The sequence below is a fragment of the Lipophrys pholis genome (genome assembly GCF_963383615.2).
Source record: "Lipophrys pholis genome assembly, chromosome: 13".
Lineage (NCBI taxonomy): Eukaryota > Metazoa > Chordata > Actinopteri > Blenniiformes > Blenniidae > Lipophrys > Lipophrys pholis.
The window spans coordinates 29,169,895-29,189,586 of NC_137632.1; the positions used below are offsets into that span (position 1 = coordinate 29,169,895).

At 50.0% G+C, this 19,692-nt stretch overlaps 1 protein-coding gene across 6 annotated transcripts in view; it reads right to left on the reverse strand.

The window, feature by feature from the left end:
• The window catches only part of raph1a (Ras association (RalGDS/AF-6) and pleckstrin homology domains 1a), a 36,230-nt gene extending 19,074 nt beyond the window's left edge, over positions 1-17,156 (reverse strand). For 4 of the 6 annotated variants that reach the window (XM_080478566.1, XM_080478565.1, XM_080478564.1 and 1 more), the window contains exons 1-6: positions 16,978-17,156; positions 8,774-8,826; positions 911-1,036; positions 719-812; positions 438-589; positions 1-226 (exon numbers count right to left, since the gene is read on the reverse strand). The exon at positions 1-226 is cut by the window's left edge and continues 17 nt beyond it. In XM_080478566.1, the coding sequence (XP_080334692.1) occupies positions 1-226; positions 438-589; positions 719-812; positions 911-1,036 (598 nt within the window). In that variant the 5' untranslated portion in view covers positions 8,774-8,826; positions 16,978-17,156. Of the gene's footprint in view, positions 227-437; positions 590-718; positions 813-910; positions 1,037-1,150; positions 1,287-4,166; positions 4,300-8,773; positions 8,827-16,977 lie in introns of those variants that run through there. The other 2 variants (XM_080478562.1, XM_080478563.1) reach the window with 2 other exon arrangements.
• Between the last annotated feature and the right edge of the window lie 2,536 nt (positions 17,157-19,692).

The following is a 19,692-nucleotide window of genomic DNA, read 5'->3' on the forward strand; positions in this document are numbered from 1 at the left end:
TGATGTCGTCCAGGCTGAAGTTGGACGCCAGCGCCGGTCGCCCCGGTTGCCCGCCAGGAGCTCGGATGGTTCCGGCAGGCGACGCCCGAGTGCTGCTGCTGCTGCTGCTGGCTCCACTGCTGGCCCCTCCTCCACCCCCACCCCCACCCCCACTGTTACCACCAGCACTGCAGCCCCCTGCTGGCTGCTGTCTGCTACTGCGCCCTGCTGGAGGCTTCTGTCGCACCTGCAGGGAAAGAGAGAGAGAGACAGAGAGAGAGAGAGAGAGACAGAGAGAGAGAGAGAGAGACAGAGAGAGAGAGAGAGAGAGAGAGAGAGAGAGAGAGAGAGACTTGTTCATTCTGGTAATTGTTGGTGTATTTGATCAAGTACAAGTAAATGTGTAGGAGGGCAGTTAGCATTAGCAGGTATTGGGGCAGTTGGCCTTAGCGGGGCACCTTGGTGTCGGTCAGGCCCAGGCGGGCCATGCTGCTGCTGCTGCTGCTGCTGCTTCCTGGTTTACTGCTGACGGAGCTCAGCTCCTGCTCGATGGAGCAAAGGTCGGCCATGAGAGCATCCAGGTCCACGTTCTCCCCCTGGTTCAGAGCCTCTGCACACACACACACAGTCAGACATGTGGAACACACAGCAGAGGTGTGTGTGTGTGTGTGTGTGTGTGTGTGTGTGTGTGTGTGTGTGTGTGTGTGTGTGTGTGTGTGTGTGTGTGTGTGTGTCAGACCGTTGATGTTGTAGATGGAGAATCTGTAGGAGAAGTTGGCCATGTTGGTCTCCTGTTGGAGGGGGGCTTTCTGCTGGGGGGGCCGGTCCAGAGTCTGTACAGAGAACCAGAAGAGGTCAAACACACACACACACACACACACACACACACACACACACACACACACACACACACACACACACACACACACACCTGTGTGAGCTTGTCCAGCTCTCCCAGCCAGGCCCCGAACATCTTGTCCAGGTCCTGGTCCTCCTTGTCGCTGTCCTCCTCCTCCTCCCCCCTCACCTCCACCTCCTCGTCGGACACCTGCTCCATCTGAGGGCCAGAAGAAGAGGAGACGCTCAGTTTCTCTGGCGTCAGAAGGCGCTCGGCTCCCCCTGGTGGACCAGTGTGAGCACTGCAGCTCAGGTCCTGGTTCATCCAGCTCACCTGGGGTCTGGTCTCATCCTCTCGTGTCCTCCGTCAGCAGAGCTACACCCACACGTCTACGACGTGTCTACAACCCTTTACAGGTTCCACAATGTTTGATGGATGTGAAACACACCATCATTAAAGAACGACAGATATTAAAAGTTTATTTTGGGACAAGAAGCAGAAGCTCTCAATGTTTCTCCTCCGCTGAGTCAGCGTCTCGCTTCAACAGGTGGAGAAGGGAATCGAACCGTGAGGAGGAGTGATTGTGTCCTACAGCCAGAACAAGTCAACACACTGCTCCTCAAAGTTACTCCTCCTCATGGTTACTCCTCCTCATGGTTACTCCTCCTTATGGTTACTCCTCCTCAGGGTTACTCCTCCTCAGGGTTACTCCTCCTCATGGTTACTCCTCCTCATGGTTACTCCTCCTCATGGTTACTCCTCCTTATGGTTACTCTTCCTCAGGGTTACTCCTCCTTATGGTTACTCCTCCTCGGGGCTACTCCTCCTCAGGGTTACTCCTCCTCATGGTTACTCCTCCTTATGGTTACTCCTCCTCAGGGTTACTCCTCCTTATGGTTACTCCTCCTCATGGTTACTCCTCGTCATGGTTACTCCTCCTCATGGTTACTCCTCGTCATGGTTACTCCTCCTCATGGTTACTCCTCCTCAGGGCTACTCCTCCTCAGGGTTACTCCTCCTTATGGTTACTCCTCCTCATGGTTACTCCTCCTCAGGGTTACTCCTCGTCATGGTTACTCCTCCTCGGGGCTACTCCTCCTCAGGGTTACTCCTCCTCATGGTTACGCCTCGTCATGGTTACTCCTCCTCATGGTTACTCCTCCTCAGGGTTACTCCTCCTCAGGGTTACTCCTCGTCATGGTTACTCCTCCTCGGGGCTACTCCTCCTCAGGGTTACTCCTCCTCATGGTTACGCCTCGTCATGGTTACTCCTCCTCATGGTTACTCCTCCTCAGGGTTACTCCTCCTCAGGGTTACTCCTCGTCATGGTTACTCCTCCTCGGGGCTACTCCTCCTCAGGGTTACTCCTCCTCATGGTTACGCCTCGTCATGGTTACTCCTCCTCATGGTTACTCCTCCTCAGGGTTACTCCTCCTCGGGGCTACTCCTCCTCAGGGTTACTCCTCCTCATGGTTACGCCTCGTCATGGTTACTCCTCCTCATGGTTACTCCTCCTCAGGGTTACTCCTCCTCAGGGCTACTCCTCCTCAGGGTTACTCCTCCTCATGGTTACGCCTCGTCATGGTTACTCCTCCTCATGGTTACTCCTCCTCAGGGTTACTCCTCCTCAGGGCTACTCCTCCTCAGGGTTACTCCTCCTCATGGTTACGCCTCGTCATGGTTACTCCTCCTCATGGTTACTCCTCCTCAGGGTTACTCCTCCTCATGGTTACTCCTCGTCATGGTTACTCCTCCTCAGGGTTAGATTCTCCAGATGAGTCACGAGGAGAACTGAAAAGTACTGACACACCAATACCACAAGTACCAGTACTAACCTCTAGCTACTTTTAGTATTTATTAAATGCCATGAAGGCTAATTTATACTCCAAACACAAACGGTATGTGACGGCTATGTGTTGCCACAAACCTCCTCCATCTCCTGTGTCAATGCTACGTCACCTCCACCTCCACTGTGTCAATGCTACGTCACCTCCACCAGCCTCAATGATGCTACATCACCTCCACCTCCTCTGTGTCAATGCTACGTCAGCTCCACCAGCCTCTACTGGTGCTACGTCACCTCCACCAGCCTCTACTGACGCTACATCACCTCCTCTGTGTCAATGCTACATCACCTCCACCAGCCTCTACTGACGCTAAGTCACTTCCACCAGCCTCTACTGGTGCTACGTCACCTCCACCAGCCTCACAGTCTACATTAGCATAGCAGAGCGTAGCGTCTCTCCCCGCCCTGCACTGTGCTACTGTAGGCTGTGGGGAATGAGAGGATCAGTCACTTTAATCATGTTTAGCATGTAGCATGTAGCATCACTGGTGTGAGCCTGAAACTCTTTAGCATGTAGCATCGCTGGTGTGAGCCTGAAACTCTTTAGCATGTAGCATGTAGCATGTAGGTTAAAGTTGCTGCTGGTGGTCAGTCTGACGTTCTTCCCTTGGCACAGTCAGCTATTCCTGGGTAGCTGGTTCTCCTCTGGGAAGTCCAACCAGCCAACACACACACACACACACACACACACACACACACACACACACACACACACACACACACACACACACACACACACACACACACACACACACACACACACACACACACACTTCTACAATTAGATCCCTGTGGTTAGCAAGTCTGTCATTTAGCCTGCAGGATAAGCTGTGTGTGCGTGTGTGGGTGTGGGGGAGGGGGGGGGGGGGTTGTGTGTGTGTGTGTGTGTGTGTGTGTGTGTGTGTGTGTGTGTGTGTGTGTGTGTGTGTGTCAGACACTAGAGGAGTGTTGTGAAAGCTCTCACAGCTGCTATGTTTCCACATCGGCCAACAAACGCAGCGTTTTCCTGTCGAAGGAAAGAAACATTCAAAGGTTCAGTTTGAATGAAAACAGTCCTGTAATGCCACTTCAGACCACCGGGTGGCAGGGAGCCACTATACCCTTCATCCTGCTTTCAGTACAACAGCAGAAGAAGATTCCACAACTTTCATTTATAAAATCCGATGTCTGCCAATACGAGGGAGGAATCCTCTGCAGCCAAATCCTGCGTAACTCCGTTTTTTTTTTAACATTGGGTCATAATGTAATACACAAAGAACATATATAGGATTTGATTTGATTTAATGTGATTATAGAAATAGAGTAAAACAGATTAAAAAATGGTTTCTTCATTGCCTACTTTTTCTCTTTACTAAAACAATCGTGATCCTGATAAAAATGAACCATACCAACATGTTTTATCTCTTTTAGACGCATGAAACTGAGCTGAGTCAGCGTGTGTGTGTGTGTGTGTGTGTGTGTGTGTGTGTGTGTGTGCGTGCGTGCGTGCGTGTGTTTGCTTACCTTTCCTTAAGGGGACTTTAATCCAAACACATATTGTGGGGACTTAAGAAGATTAAAGTCATTAAAGTTCTTCTGAAGGATCCAAAAAGATTCTCCTTCCTATTTGGACATGTTTCTCACTTCCCTGTCGGCGGGACTTTTATCATTCAGAATGCAAGATATCAAGTGAACATGATAATAAAGATTACCTGACACCCGCTCTTTAAAGGACGACAGCATCGTGATAAATACAAACACTAAGGTAAGTGTTTTTATCACAAAAAAATGTAAATAGTTTTTCTTTTACCCATGAAAATCTGGGCCAGTAATCATTTTTTGGTTATTCTTTTTCCTTTTGGAGTTCTGTTCTTCGGAATCGAAGTTATTGATCGTTGATCAGTCTTGTACAACATGCTGAAGCCATGATAACAAAACATTTGAGATTCATTCTCCAGCTCCACTCGTCTCCCTTCCGGAACACGAGTGTTTTCAGATGGCGGTCCCCAGAAGTGACATTTCACATAAAGGGTCCCCACAAAGCATTTAAACCTGTATGTGTGTGTCTAAAGTAAATAGTAATAACTGAGCTGCTACAGCCACACTACCCCCCCCCCCCCCCCCCCCCCCCCAGTGTACGGCGGCTACATGAGTTACACGCTGCAGGAAACACGGGGAATACCGCCGAGCGGCCGGAGACGGTCCATAACGACGAACGTGTCGGGAGCCGGCCAGGCAGGGTTTACCTCTGACCTCTGACCTCTGGGGGGGGGGGGGGGGGGGGCAGCTGCTGGAGGCTGGTACAGAGTTACAGCCTCTAAAAGAGGAAACAGGAAGTGATCCAGGACTCCAGATTCAGGCTGCGACATGAGAGGCTCTGTGAGGCCGTCAGATTATATTTGGCTTCCTAATACAAGATATTTTGTTTTACTATATTAAATGTAATTTATGATTTTGAAACAAGAACATGGACGAGTACTAACCCACCAAGTATTTAAATAACTAAACAGCATCGAGCTTAATTTATACTCTATAATTACACCATGAAAACTTTAGCTCAGACTAAAGCTAAAGCTGGAGTTCCAGAGGAGGAGGAAGAGGAGGAAGAGGAGGAGGAGGAAGAGGAGGAGCAGGAGGAAGAGGAGGGGGAAGAGGAGGAGGAGCAGGAGGAGGAGGAGGAAGAGGAGGAGGAGGAGGAAGAGGAGGATGGGGAGGAGGAGGAAGAGGAGGGGGAGGAGGAGGAAGAGGAGGAGGAAGAGGAGGAGGAGGAGGAGGGGGAAGAGGAGGAGGAAGAGGAGGAAGAGGAGGAGGAAGAGGAGGAGGAGGAGGAGGAAGAGGAGGAAGGAAGAGGAGGGGGAAGAGGAGGGGCAGGAGGAGGAAGAGGAGGAGGAGGAGGAGGAAGAGGAGGGGCAGGAGGAGGAAGAGGAGGAGGAGGAGGAGGAAGAGGAGGAGGAGGAGGAGGAAGAGGAGGAGGAGGAAGAGGAGGGGGAAGAGGAGCAGGAAGAGGAAGAGGAGGAGGAGGAGGAGGAGGAGGGGGAAGAGGAGGAGGAAGAGGAGGAAGAGGAGGAGGAAGAGGAGGAGGAGGAGGAGGAAGAGGAGCAGGAAGAGGAGCAGGAAGAGGAGGGGGAAGAGGAGGGGCAGGAGGAGGAAGAGGAGGAGGAGGAGGGGGAAGAGGAGGAGGAAGAGGAGGAAGAGGAGGAGGAAGAGGAAGAGGAGGGGCAGGAGGAGGAAGAGGAGGAGGAGGAGGAGGAAGAGGAGCAGGAAGAGGAGGGGCAGGAGGAGGAAGAGGAGGAGGAGGAGGAGGAGGAGGAGGAGGAAGAGGAGGAGGAGGAAGAGGAGGGGGAAGAGGAGCAGGAGGAGGAAGAGGAGGAAGAGGAGGAGGAGGAAGAGGAGGGGGAAGAGGAGCAGGAGGAGGAAGAGGAGCAGGAGGAGGAAGAGGAGCAGGAGGAGGAAGAGGAGCAGCTGCCTGCTGATCCAGCAACAATGACAACATTTCCTCTGAGACCTGCAGGACATGTGACATCACTTCCTGTTGGCTTCAGCCTCCTCAGGAACAAATGATGCACGTCAGAGAAACAATATAAAAGAAGCAGCTGTGAGCAAAGCGCACACACACACACACACACACACACACACACACACACACACACACACACACACACACACACACACACACACACACACACACACACACACACACAGCAATGAGTTCTAAACAAACAGACATTCTAGTGGACAGACGATGAACTGCACGCTATCAGAGGAGAATCAGACGGAACAGACGAGCAGTAACAGGCTCTGCAGGACGGAACAGAGACCGTGCGTGTCCTGGACCTCAGGTTGTGAACTGCTGCTGTAATCGGTCAAACCCGCACAGCTCCTTTTAATAAACACACCACTGCTTCACCACACCCACACACACCCATAACCACACACACACACACACACACACACACACACACACACACACACACACACACACACACACACACACACACACACACACACACACACACACACACACACACACACACCCATAACCACACACACACACACACACACACACACACACACACACACACACACACACACACACACACACACGCGCACGACTCCCGAGACGCTGTACAATGTTCTGTACGTTAATTTGTACAAAGTTCTGTGTACTCTGCCTAAGTTTCTACCCAACTTACTGCAGTACTCTAGTACTTTGTTACTCCACCGACACGTTTTTTTTCACCCAGATTTCAACATCGGACGACGAGTACGGAAACTTCTCTCCTCTGGTTTCTTCTGGAACGGTCCTGTGTGTGTGTGTGTGTGTGTGTGTGTGTGTGTGTGTGTGTGTGTGTGTGTGTGTGTGTGTGTGTGTGTGTGTGTGTGTGTGTGTGTGTGTGTGTGTGTGTGTGTGTGTGTGTGTGTGTGTGTGTGTGTGTGTGTGTGTGTGTTTCCAGACGTGGGACGTTAATAGAAAATAAAGCAGGCTGTACTTTGGTTTGGCCTCAAGTCTGAAGATGAAAACAGAAGCGAGTGAAGCTTCCAGAACGTCGGTGGAAAAATCCAGAGCAGCTTCCTGTTAACCCTCTACTGGCCACCTCAGGCCTCGTCTCCACGACAACGACTCAAGAGAAAACGAGGACCACACTGAGAAACGGCTCCGTCCTCACCAGTTGAAACCTTCGTTCTCCCCATCGTTCTCAAAGTTTCCTAAAGTTTCCTAAAGTTTCCTAAAGTTTCCTAAAGTTTCCTAAGGTTTTCTAAAGTTTCTCAAAGTTTCCTAAGGTTTTCGAAAGTTTCTCAAAGTTTCCTAAAGTTTCCTAAGGTTTCCAAAAGTTTCTCAAAGTTTCCTAAAGTTTCCTAAGGCTCCCTAAAGTTTCTCAAAGTTTCTCAAAGTTTCCTAAGGTTTCCAAAAGTTTCTCAAAGTTTCCTAAAGTTTCATACTTTCCTAAAGTTTCTCGTCCACACGACCAGAGGTGGAAAGTAACGGATTACATTTACTCACGTTACTATAATTGAGCAGTTTTTTTGTGTACTTGTACTTTTCTAAGTCAATTTGAAACTCAGTACTTTCACTTTTACTTGAGTATGTTTTTACAAAAGTAGTGTACTGCGCCACAATTTCAATCATGTCCATCGCTGAGTACTGATAGATTAACAGATTAAGAGAATTGCGCCTTAACCTGAGAGTAAGTACTTCCTTTTATGACGACTCTTCATGGTGGAGGCTTTTATTTTGACATCAAATAACTGGACTAAGTAAACCACAACACTACAAGACTAATATAACCCACAAGAAGTTAAAGTCCCAACAACCCAAACTCCCATGGTGCATTGCAGCACAACAGCTCAGTCCTTCCAGGGGCCATGACATCACGGAGAGGGAGGCGTGGTTATAGGTGGAGAGGCGGGGCCATGACATCACGGAGAGGGAGGCGGGGTTATAGGTGGAGAGGCGGGGCCATGACATCACGGAGAGGGAGGCGGGGTTATAGGTGGAGAGGCGGGGCCATGACATCACGGAGAGGGAGGCGGGGTTATAGGTGGAGAGGCGGGGCCATGACATAACGGAGAGGGGGCGGGGTTATAGGTGGAGAGGCGGGGCCATGACATCATAGAGAGGGAGGCGGGGTTATAGGTGGAGAGGCGGGGCCATGACATCACGGAGAGGGAGGCGGGGTTATAGGTGGAGAGGCGGGGCCATGACATCATAGAGAGGGAGGCGGGGTTATAGGTGGAGAGGCGGGGCCATGACATCACGGAGAGGGAGGCGGGGTTATAGGTGGAGAGGCGGGGCCATGACATCATAGAGAGGGAGGCGGGGTTATAGGTGGAGAGGCGGGGCCATGACATCACGGAGAGGGAGGCGGGGTTATAGATGGAGAGGCGGGGCCATGACATAATGGAGAGGGGGGCGGGGTTATAGGTGGAGAGGCGGGGCCATGACATCATCGTTTTCAGCTAATGAGCGTCTTGTCACGTCAAAGCCGAGGCAGAGTTTTTAAATTCTCCGCTCTGGAACCCGTTTTTAAAAACCACTTTCAGGATCCTGAAACGTGGCGTATGACGAGGACTGAAACCATGTGACATGAAGCGCCGTCACCGTGGCGACGGGAGCTTGGTTGCTACTTTACCTCTGTTCTGCTCGCTCGCTGCAACACGCCTCAGACAGGAAGGATCCAATCAGCTGCAGACACAGAGAACAATCTTCATCACCATCATCATCATTGTAATCATCTTCATCATCATCCACTCCTCTGTAGTCTCAAGAAAACTAAAACACACACACACACACACACACACACACACACACACACACACACACACACACACTCACACACCAGGAATCAGAGTAAAAACTTGCTGATGCGGCCTTTTAGTTTGACAGGCTGTAGTAAAGTGGTGGTCTTGATAACATCAGACAGTTAGAACAGTGTGTTCGTCTCGTCTCGTCTCGTCTCTCGAGACGAGACGAGACGAGACGATGTTTCATAGCCGAAGTCCAGCATGAGGACGATCCTTCCTCCACTGGTTTCCTCTCATTGTGGTTAAACTCCACTGAACAGCAGCGTTAACATTCTGAACACCCTGAACGAACACCAGCAACTTCATCACCAGCAACTTCATCACCAGCAACTTCATCACCGGCAACTTGAACACCAGCAACTTCATCACCAGCAACTTCATCACCAGCAACTTCAACACCAGCAACTTCCTCACCAGAGACATTTGGACCAGCGGAGTTAGCCTGATGTCGCTCAGTAATTTAACTGCTCAGCACGTAACTCCAGTGATGCTACATGCTAAAGAGCATCAGGCTCACTCCAGTGATGCTACATGCTACATGCTAGATGTGATAAAGTGACGGATACTCTCATTAGCAGCAGCTCGGTCTACAGGCCACATTAGCAAAGCGCAGAGCGGAGAGGCGCTACGCAGACGGTTTAGTCGTCAGTCTTGAAGGATTCCGACGTATCGAGGAGCAAAGCTGTTAAACTGCCGAGTGTCTGAACCAAACTGAACCGTGATGCCCCCGAGGCGCCCCCAGAGCGGCGTAGCCACTCTGCCTGGTAACCGTTTGACCCAGAAGACCACGGGGCCGAGCGGCCATGAGGGGCGAAGCCGTCAGGTCACGTTAGCGCTCTCCACAATCCTTCACGCCTCACCAACCCCACAACTCAACTCTGGTCCCCACAGCCCCAAACACAGGAAGTGAACTGTGTCACCATGGCAACACGCCCTCCGTCAACTCTCCAGCTGACTTCAGATATAAGCTAGAGCTACACTCGGTAGAACACAGACCTTCAACACCGCCATCGTGCAACGCTGTCGGTTCCTATTCTTTCGTGGTACCTGAACGCACCGTTAGAGCGAGTCGGCCTGTGATTGGCTGAGAGTGGAGATGGGGGGGCGGAGTTAGCAGTGTGCTAGCGGACAGCTAATGGCAGCTCCAGCTCTCCAGAGCGTCTCCATGGCAACAGACGCTGATCTCCTTTGATCTCCTCCTTGAGATGCGTCTCCTGGGATTTCCTCGTTATCGTCCCAGAATCTAACGGAACCTTGACGAGGACAAATCATCCCAGAAGACTTCACGTCGTTCAGTTTTTTTACGACAAGTTGGTAAAAAACGTACAAATCAACAAATCGACTCGCCTCTCGCTGGCGAAGCTTTGGAACAAAACGGAATCCTTCGTTTCTGCAGCAGTTTTCAGTCACTGGTGTGAAAGAAACATGTTTTGATGTCGTCATGACGATGAGATCTATCTCCATTTTATACTGAAAATTATTTGACCTGCGTTCATTTCCTGCAGATCGTCGGTAACAACCTGGAACTCCACCTTTACCTCAAACACTCCAACAGCCTAAACGTCTTCAAGTCAGATTATTTCATGTCTCACTCTTTGTCTGCAGAGAACCAAAGTGTAAAACCGGATTCTTCAGGATCCAGAACCCCGACAGGAAGTGACCCAACATTTTACGCCTTTAATAATTAAAGGTACTTTTCCTAGGAAGTAATCACAACTTGCCCCGTTGACGCAGCTGGATTGGCTCCTCCCACCAGCAGGATTTAAACCCGGGTTCCCCTACATGACGGTCAGGACTCCGGCCGGAGCTTCGAGAAGCTTCAGGAGCAGCGAGGCTCTTCAGAGTAAAGGCGCAGCTCCAAGGAGAAGCCGCGTCCTACAAACTGCTGACGCTTCAGCTTTCCTGTCGGTGTTGAAACCCTCGTTTCCCAACCGCCGCCTGACGTTTCTACAACCTTTTAGCGGTCCCACGGTTTGGAGAAGCTCAGACCGAGCCGAGGCTGGGGTCAAATTACAAGCATCCAAACACTCTGACCGCTCACGCCACAACCATGTCCGTTTCCATGGAGACGACAGAACCGCTGGAAAAGTTCTGTTGTTGTGTAAACAAGGCAGTTTTCAGATTCTGCTCTGCGAGCAGCTTTTTAAACACTTTTGTTCTCATACGGTCGGATACAAAGCAACTCGTTACCGTGTGGGCGGGGCCTCGAGCCTCGTTTCCGTGTGGGCGGGGGCCTCGTTTCCATGTGGGCGGAGCCTCGAGCCTCGTTTCCGTGTGGGCGGGGGCCTCGTTTCCATGTGGGCGGAGCCTCGAGCCTCGTTTCCGTGTGGGCGGAGCCTCGTTTCCGTGCGGGCGGGGCCTCGTTTCCGTGTGGGCGGAGCCTCATTTCCGTGTGGGCGGGGCCTCGTTTCCGTGTAGGCGGGGCCTCGTTTCCGTGTGGGCGGGGCCTCGTTTCCGTGTAGGCGGGGCCTCGTTTCCGTGTGGGCGGGGCCTCGTTTCCGTGTGGGCGGGGCCTCGTTTCCGTGTGGGCGGAGATTATACCACATCACAAACCGATTAAAAACAAGTTCCAGTAAAACCACATGGAGGCTTCAGTTGATCCTGAATTCATCCAAACACCAGGAGCATTTAGAAGAGAAATAAAGTAAAGTACTTAAACGAGTCGTAACCAGAAATCCTTTGTTTCCTCATTTAAACGTGATTCCTGCTGTTGGACTTGAGGGGAAACTGAAGATCTGCAGTTTGATAACAGAGTTTTTTCGTCTGGGTTCTTTGTTCAAACCAGAGTTGCCCACCAGGGGGCGCCACCCCAGAACGGGACGTTTTGATTGTCGTCAACACAGGTGGCTGATATTAACCACTTCTGCTAAATTTAGCTCCTAGCAGTTAGCCGCTAACCACTAGCCCCCACCCACTGCTTGTCGTCGCCCCCTGGAGGGCCTCGGAGCCCGGCCTTAAAGGGACAGGACTCCAGCAGTCTTAAAGGGACAGGACTCCAGCAGTCTTAAAGGGACAGGACTCCAGCGGCCTTAAAGGGACAGGACTCCAGCGGTCTTAAAGGGACAGGACTCCAGCGGTCATAAAGGGACAGGACTCCAGCGGTCTTAAAGGGACAGGACTCCAGCGGTCATAAAGGGATAGGACTCCAGCGGTCTTAAAGGGACAGGACTCCAGCGGTCTTAAAGGGACAGGACTCCAGCAGTCTTAAAGGGACAGGACTCCAGCGGTCTTAAAGGGACAGGACTCCAGCGGTCTCACAGGGTTAGGCCCCGTTTCCATGACAACATTCAAACATGAAAGCACATCGTTTTTGCGTTTTAGTTTTAGAAGAGTTCCGTGTCTTCATGGCAACGTTCTGAAGACAATATCGTTTGACATGGCAATGGAAGAGAGGGTGAAAAAAAAAAGTAGTTTCTACTGAGCATGTGCACAACTACTAGTTACTCCGGCCACGTTAGTGGAGGAAGATGCTCTATAATCTGATGTTAGATGAGGAAGATGAGAAAGATGCTCTATAATCTGATGTTAGAGGAGGAAGGTGCTCTATAATCTGATGTTAGAGGAGGAAGATGCTCTATAATCTGATGTTAGAGGAGGAAGGTGCTCTATAATCTGATGTTAGAGGAGGAAGATGCTCTATAATCTGATGTTAGAGGAGGAAGGTGCTCTATAATCTGATGTTAGAGGAGGAAGGTGCTCTATAATATGATGTTAGAGGAGGAAGATGCTCTATAATCTGATGTTAGAGGAGGAAGGTGCTCTATAATCTGATGTTAGAGGAGGAAGGTGCTCTATAGCCTGGATGTTCTCTTCAAACCAGCTGCACCAACCGGCCCGGTTCTCCTCCGGAGGCTCACATCAGAACCACACGAGGAAAAACCAAAGAAAAAGCAAGGAGAGGAAATTCTCAGAGGGTGAAGTGTGAGCAGGGAGCGAGCCAACGGAACGAGTCCACATCTGGGTGGGATTAAAACAAGCCGACACTCTGGAACCGAACTGCATGAAGCTGCAGCAATATGTTCTCTGTTCAGGAACACCAGCATGTTTGGTACAACAACATGTTCCCTACACCAGAACACTAACATGTTCCCTACAACATGTTCCCTACACCAGAACACTAACATGTTCCCTACAACATGTTCCCTACACCAGAACACTAACATGTTCCCTACACCAGAACACCAGCATGTTCCCTACAACATGTTCCCTACACCAGAACACCAGCATGTTCCCTACAACATGTTCCCTACACCAGAACACCAGCATGTTCCCTACACCAGAACACTAACATGTTCCCTACAACATGTTCCCTACACCAGAACACCAATATGTTCCCTACACCAGAACACTAACATGTTCCCTACAACATGTTCCCTACACCAGAACACCAACATGTTCCCTACAACATGTTTCCTACACCAGAACACCAACATGTTCCCTACAACATGTTCCCTACACCAGAACACTAACATGTTCCCTACACCAGAACACCAGCATGTTCCCTACAACATGTTCCCTACACCAAACACCATGTTCCCTACACCAGAACACCAAGATGTTCCCTACAACATGTTCCCTACACCAGAACACCAACATGTTCCCTACAACAAGTTCCGTACACCAGAACACCAGCATGTTCCCTACAACATGTTCCCTACACCAGAACACCAGCATGTTCCCTACACCAGAACACTAACATGTTCCCTACAACATGTTCCCTACACCAGAACACCAATATGTTCCCTACAACGTGTTCCCTGCACCAGAACACCAACATGTTCCCTACAACATGTTCCCTACATCATGTTCCCTACACCAGAACACCAACATGTTCCCTACAACATGTTCCCTACACCAAACACCATGTTCCCTACACCAGAACACCAAGATGTTCCCTACAACATGTTCCCTACACCAGAACACCAACATGTTCCCTACAACAAGTTCCGTACACCAGAACACCAGCATGTTCCCTACAACATGTTCCCTACACCAGAACACCAACATGTTCCCTACATCATGTTCCCTACACCAGAACACCAACATGTTCCCTACAACATGTTCCCTACACCAAACACCATGTTCCCTACACCAGAACACCAGCATGTTCCCTACATGTTCCCTACACCAGAACACCAACATGTTCCCTACAACATGTTCCCTACACCAGAACACCAATATGTTCCCTACAACATGTTCCCTACATCAGAACGCCAACATGTTCCCTACATTGGAACAACATGTTCCCTACACCAGAACGCCAACATGTTACCTACATCAGAACATGTTCCCTACACCAAAACAACATGTTCCCTACATCAGAACAACATGTTCCCTACATCAGAACACCAACATGTTCCCTACATCAGAACAACAACATGTTCCCTACACCAGAACAACAACATGTTCCCTACACCAGAGCACCAACATGTTCACTACAACATGTTCCCTACACCAAACACCATGTTCCCTACAGCAGAGCACCAACATGTTCCCTACAACAACATGTTCCGTCGTCCTTCTGCATCTTCTCGAGGAAAAATCCCAAAACCATCTTTAATTCATCGCAGAACTTAACGAAGTGTCTCCGTGTTAGCCGTTAGCCATTAGCCTCTCGGAGGATTTTCTTCAAACATCAAGAATGAAAACAAAACGAAGGGCGAAGAGTGAAGAGTGAAGAGTGAAGAGTGAAGAGTCTGTTCTGCTGGTCCATCGGCCTGTTTTCATTCCCAGAGGAAACCAGAGCGATGACCTCATCTGGATCCTCCATTAGCACACACACACACACACACACACACACACACACACACACACACACACACACACACACACACACACACACACACACACACACACACACACACACCTCGGGGACGAGGAGGAATTTCCGGACAGTAGAGAAGACTTTTCCAGATCTTTGGGGGAGGACTGACTGGGGGGGTCATGGTGACCCGGTTTGACCTCTGAGGTCGATTCTCAGGTTCTGGATCTCACGTTGATCCAGATGTGATCCAGACGTTGATCCAGACGTTGATCCAGACGTTGATCCAGACGTTGATCCAGACGACCACCAGATGAAACGTTCAGAGCCAAAAACGCCGCCATCGTCCCCAAGGAACTGCTAGCATAACGCAGTGCTCAGTATTAGCAACACTAAGGATTCAACGCGTCTATGAGATGCCTGGTAGTACAACGGTCGTACTCTGGTAGTACAACGGTCGTACTCTGGTCGTACAACGGTCGTACTCTGGTAGTACAACGGTCGTACTCTGGTCGTACAACGGTCGTACTCTGGTAGTACAACGGTCGTACTCTGGTCGTACAACGGTCGTACTCTGATCGTACAACGGTCGTACTCTGGTCGTACAACGGTCGTACTCTGGTCGTACAACGGTCGTACTCTGGTCGTACAACGGTCGTACTCTGGTAGTACAACGGTCGTACTCTGGTCGTACAACGGTCGTACTCTGGTCGTACAACGGTCGTACTCTGGTAGTACAACGGTCGTACAACGGTCGTACTCTGGTAGTACTCTGGTCGTACAACGGTCGTACTCTGGTAGTACTCTTGTCGCACAACGGTCGTACTCTGGTAATACTCTGGTCGTACAATGGTAGTACAACGGTCGTACAACGGTCGTACTCTGGTAGTACTCTGGTCGCACAACGGTCGTACTCTGGTAATACTCTGGTCGTACAACGGTCGTACTCTGGTAGTACTCTTGTCGCACCACGGTCGTACTTTGGTCGTACTCTAGTCGTACAATGGTAGTACAATGTCGTACTCTGGTCGTACTCTAGTCGTACAATGGTAGTACAATGTCGTACTCTGGCCGTCTTCTACACCTGACGATTTAATTGGTTACAAGCTAACACTACTTAGCAACTTTCACTCGCTAGCGACACAGTATGGTTAGTATGGTACTGCAGGACTGTGGAGGTTAGCATTTAGCATTAGCATCGTCCCTGCACTGACTCAACATCTTCCAGAAACGTCCTGAAGCCTTTAAAGCTTGGGAGCAGGTACTTTACTCGAGTACTGCTGCAGTACTAGAGTACGCTTGCAGAGTAGAAATGGAGATGAAGCTGTTGGACCTCTGAGGGCCTCATAAGAAACGATAGCGGGAGAGAGACAGGGTGGAGCAGACAGACAGGGTGGAGCAGACAGACAGGTGGAGCAGATAGCAAGAGAGAAACAGGGTGGAGCAGACAGACAGAGAGACAGGCGGCGCAGATAGCAAGAAAGACAGGTGGAGCAGACAGACAGGTGGAGCAGACAGAGGGGTGACAGGCATTTCTGATGATGGAGGAAAACTGCAAAACTTTCTCTGTGCTCCACCCTCTCTCTCTCTCTCTCTGCTCCACCCTGTCTCTCTCTCTCTCTCTCTTTCTCTCTCTCTCTGCTCCACCCTGTCTCTCTCTCTCTCTCTCTTTCTCTCTCTCTCTGCTCCACCCTGTCTGTCTGTCTCTCTCTGCTCCACCCTGTCTCTCTCTCTCTCTGCTCCACCCTGTCTCTCTCTCTCTCTGCTCCACCCTGGAGGAACACGCCCAGCAGCGGTGCCTGTGGCCCCGCCTCGCCGCTGCGCTCTGCCCGGCCTGAGAGCCTGTCAGCCGGCTACAACCTGCACATCCGGGCCGGTGACCAGGCGGAGTCCCGCAGGCCCGCACCACACACACACACACACACACACACACACACACACACACACACACACACACACACACACACACACACACACACACACACACACACACACACACACACACACACACACAATGGACCAGTGCGAGTTCATGAAGCCAGCTGAGGTGATGTGCCCCCCCCCCCATCCTCCTCCTCCTCCTCCTCCTCCTCCTCCTCCTCCTCCTCCTCCTCCTCCTCCTCCTCCTCCGTTAATTGGCCGTGATGCAGCGGATCTTCCCCGGGAGGGAGAACCTCTCCCCGGCCGCCGCACCGCCCGGGCCCGGGCCCGGTGCGGCGGAGTCCCGGGGAGGGGGGGAGGATGCGTGGCGGTGCGGGTCGGGCTGCTCACCGTGCGGCTCCAGCGGGGACGTCAGCGGGAGAAAAGCCGCAGCCAGCTGTGGGACGGATCCGGGGCTCGGTCCTCCGGGCCGCTCCGGGCCGGGACTCGGTGCTCTCGGAGCCGGGCTCCTGCCGCTGGAGGTCCGCCGTCCGCCGGCCTCCTGCTCCAGGTCTCACAGATCCGGGATTTGCCCCGCTGCCACACTGGATCCACCGCTGCTGCCCCGGGGGCAATTACCATGCAGCGGCCCGGACACTTCCGGTGGTACCTTCAAAATAAGAGCAGGAAGAGGCAATAATTGTGGGGCTAGAAAATAAGGGCCACAAAGTCACTTTAACATTAAAATATTCTAGCAAATTAAATAAATCCAGATTAAACGAATCCAGGAGATTAAAACTAAATTCAGAAAATTAAGTCAATCCAAATTAAATAAATCCATCAGATTAAATTTAAATCCAATAGATTAAATAAATCCATCAGATTAAATTAATCCAACATATTTGAAAAATCCAGCATATTTTCATATAAAGTCAGCAAATGAAGTAAATCCAGCAGGTTAAATAAATCTAGATTAAACAAAATCAGCAGATTACAGTTTGAATTCAACATGTACATATTATAATCCATTGATTGCAGATTATAAATTGCAGCACAGATTCACGATGATTGGAACGTCTGCAGTCTGGATTAAATCTAAAGGTATTCACCAAATAGGATTATATATTAATAATTCAATCATGATAGTTTTAGAAAAAAGGCTTTCTGTTCTCAAACTTCATCTTGGTAATTTAGAAAAAGTTCATCTTGTTAATTTGGAAGTGGAGAGTTTATTCAATATTCTTGATTAGAAATCAGATAAATCTGGAGAAACAAAGAATAAAACTAAATTTTTTAACTGGTAATTAACACATAATCCATCAATAAACAGTGAAACGTAAAAAAACAACACCTGATAAATGTCCAACTGATTTCTTGTTTTGTTTATTTTAACCAATGGTGAATTTTCCATATAGATATCAGAATGAAACAGATTGAATGTTTGGATTATTGATCAGGTTTCTGGACACACGTCGGATTTTTCTCTGCAATAGAACACTTGGGACGTGGCCACTCTTATTGTGAAAACTATCAGGAGCCGTTTCCGGTGTGTTGCTCTCGACCTTCACACTCTACGCACCGAATCCCAAAAACTCAGCGGGAGCGTGCATCCATGCCCTGCGCGTTCACGGCACCTTGTTTCCTGCCCGGCCCCGCCCTGAAATAAGAGCGAGCCAATCAGAGGCTCCGCTGGGTGACGTCACTCGATTCTGTTATTCTGTAACGCTTGTCTGTGTCATTTATTTTATTCTTGTGTGTGTGTGTGTGTGTGTGTGTGTGTGTGTGTGTGTGTGTGTGTGTGTGTGTGTGTGTGTGTGTGTGTGTGTGTGTGTGTGTGTGTTTCTGGAGCTCAGAAGATAAAAACAGACTAGAAATGTTGATCTACAGTTATTGACAATAAACGGGCAGTTGAAGAGCTGTGGGGGGGGGGGGTCTGCAGTGTTGACACGTGTTGGTCACCAGGGGGCAGCAGAGCACCACGTGACCTGACTGTCCGAGACTGGAGCTTCAGTTTCCTCAAATCATTCTGACACAGAGCTGACCTGTCAGTAACAGTAAGTCAGTAACAGTCCGTCAGTAAGTCAGTAACAGTCCGTCAGTCAGTAACAGTCCATCAGTAAGTCAGTAACAGTCCGCCAGTAACAGTCCGTCAGTAAGTCAGTAACAGTCCGTCAGTAACAGTCCATCAGTAACAGTCCATCAGTAACAGTCCGTCAGTAAGTCAGTAACAGTCCGTCAGTAACAGTCCATCAGTAACAGTCCATCAGTAACAGTCCATCAGTAACAGTCCATCAGTAACAGTCCGTTAGTAAGTCAGTAACAGTCCATCAGTAACAGTCCGTCAGTAAGTCAGTAACAGTCCATCAGTAACAGTCCATCAGTAACAGTCCATCAGTAACAGTCCGTTAGTAAGTCAGTAACAGTCCGTCAGTAACAGTCCATCAGTAACAGTCCGTCAGTAACAGTCCATCAGTAACAGTCCGTCAGTAACAGTCCATCAGTAACAGTCCGTTAGTAAGTCAGTAACAGTCCATCAGTAACAGTCCGTCAGTAACAGTCCATCAGTAACAGTCCGTTAGTAAGTCAGTAACAGTCCATCAGTAACAGTCCGTCAGTAAGTCAGTAACAGTCCATCAGTAACAGTCCATCAGTAACAGTCCGTCAGTAAGTCAGTAACAGTCAGTAAGTCAGTAACAGTCCGTCAGTAACAGTCAGTAAGTCAGTAACAGTCCGTCAGTAACAGTCAGTAAGTCAGTAACAGTCAGTAAGTCAGTGACAGTCCATCAGTAACAGTCAGTAAGTCAGTAACAGTCCATCAGTAAGTCAGTAACAGTCCACTGTAGTTTTCAGAAGGAACAAGAACAGCCTGTAAACAATCACAAAACGTATCACTTCCTGTTCTCATGAATCCCGAAGAGCCATCTGGTCTCTGATTGGCTGGAGGCCACACCCACTCCCCTGCAGACAGATGTTAAAGCTCCAGCATGGAGGACGAGCTGCAGACAGACTTCCTGTCGTCCCGAAGCATGGAGGACGAGCTGCAGACAGACTTCCTGTCGTCCCGAAGCATGGAGGACGAGCTGCAGACAGACTTCCTGTCGTCCCGAAGCATGGAGGACGAGCTGC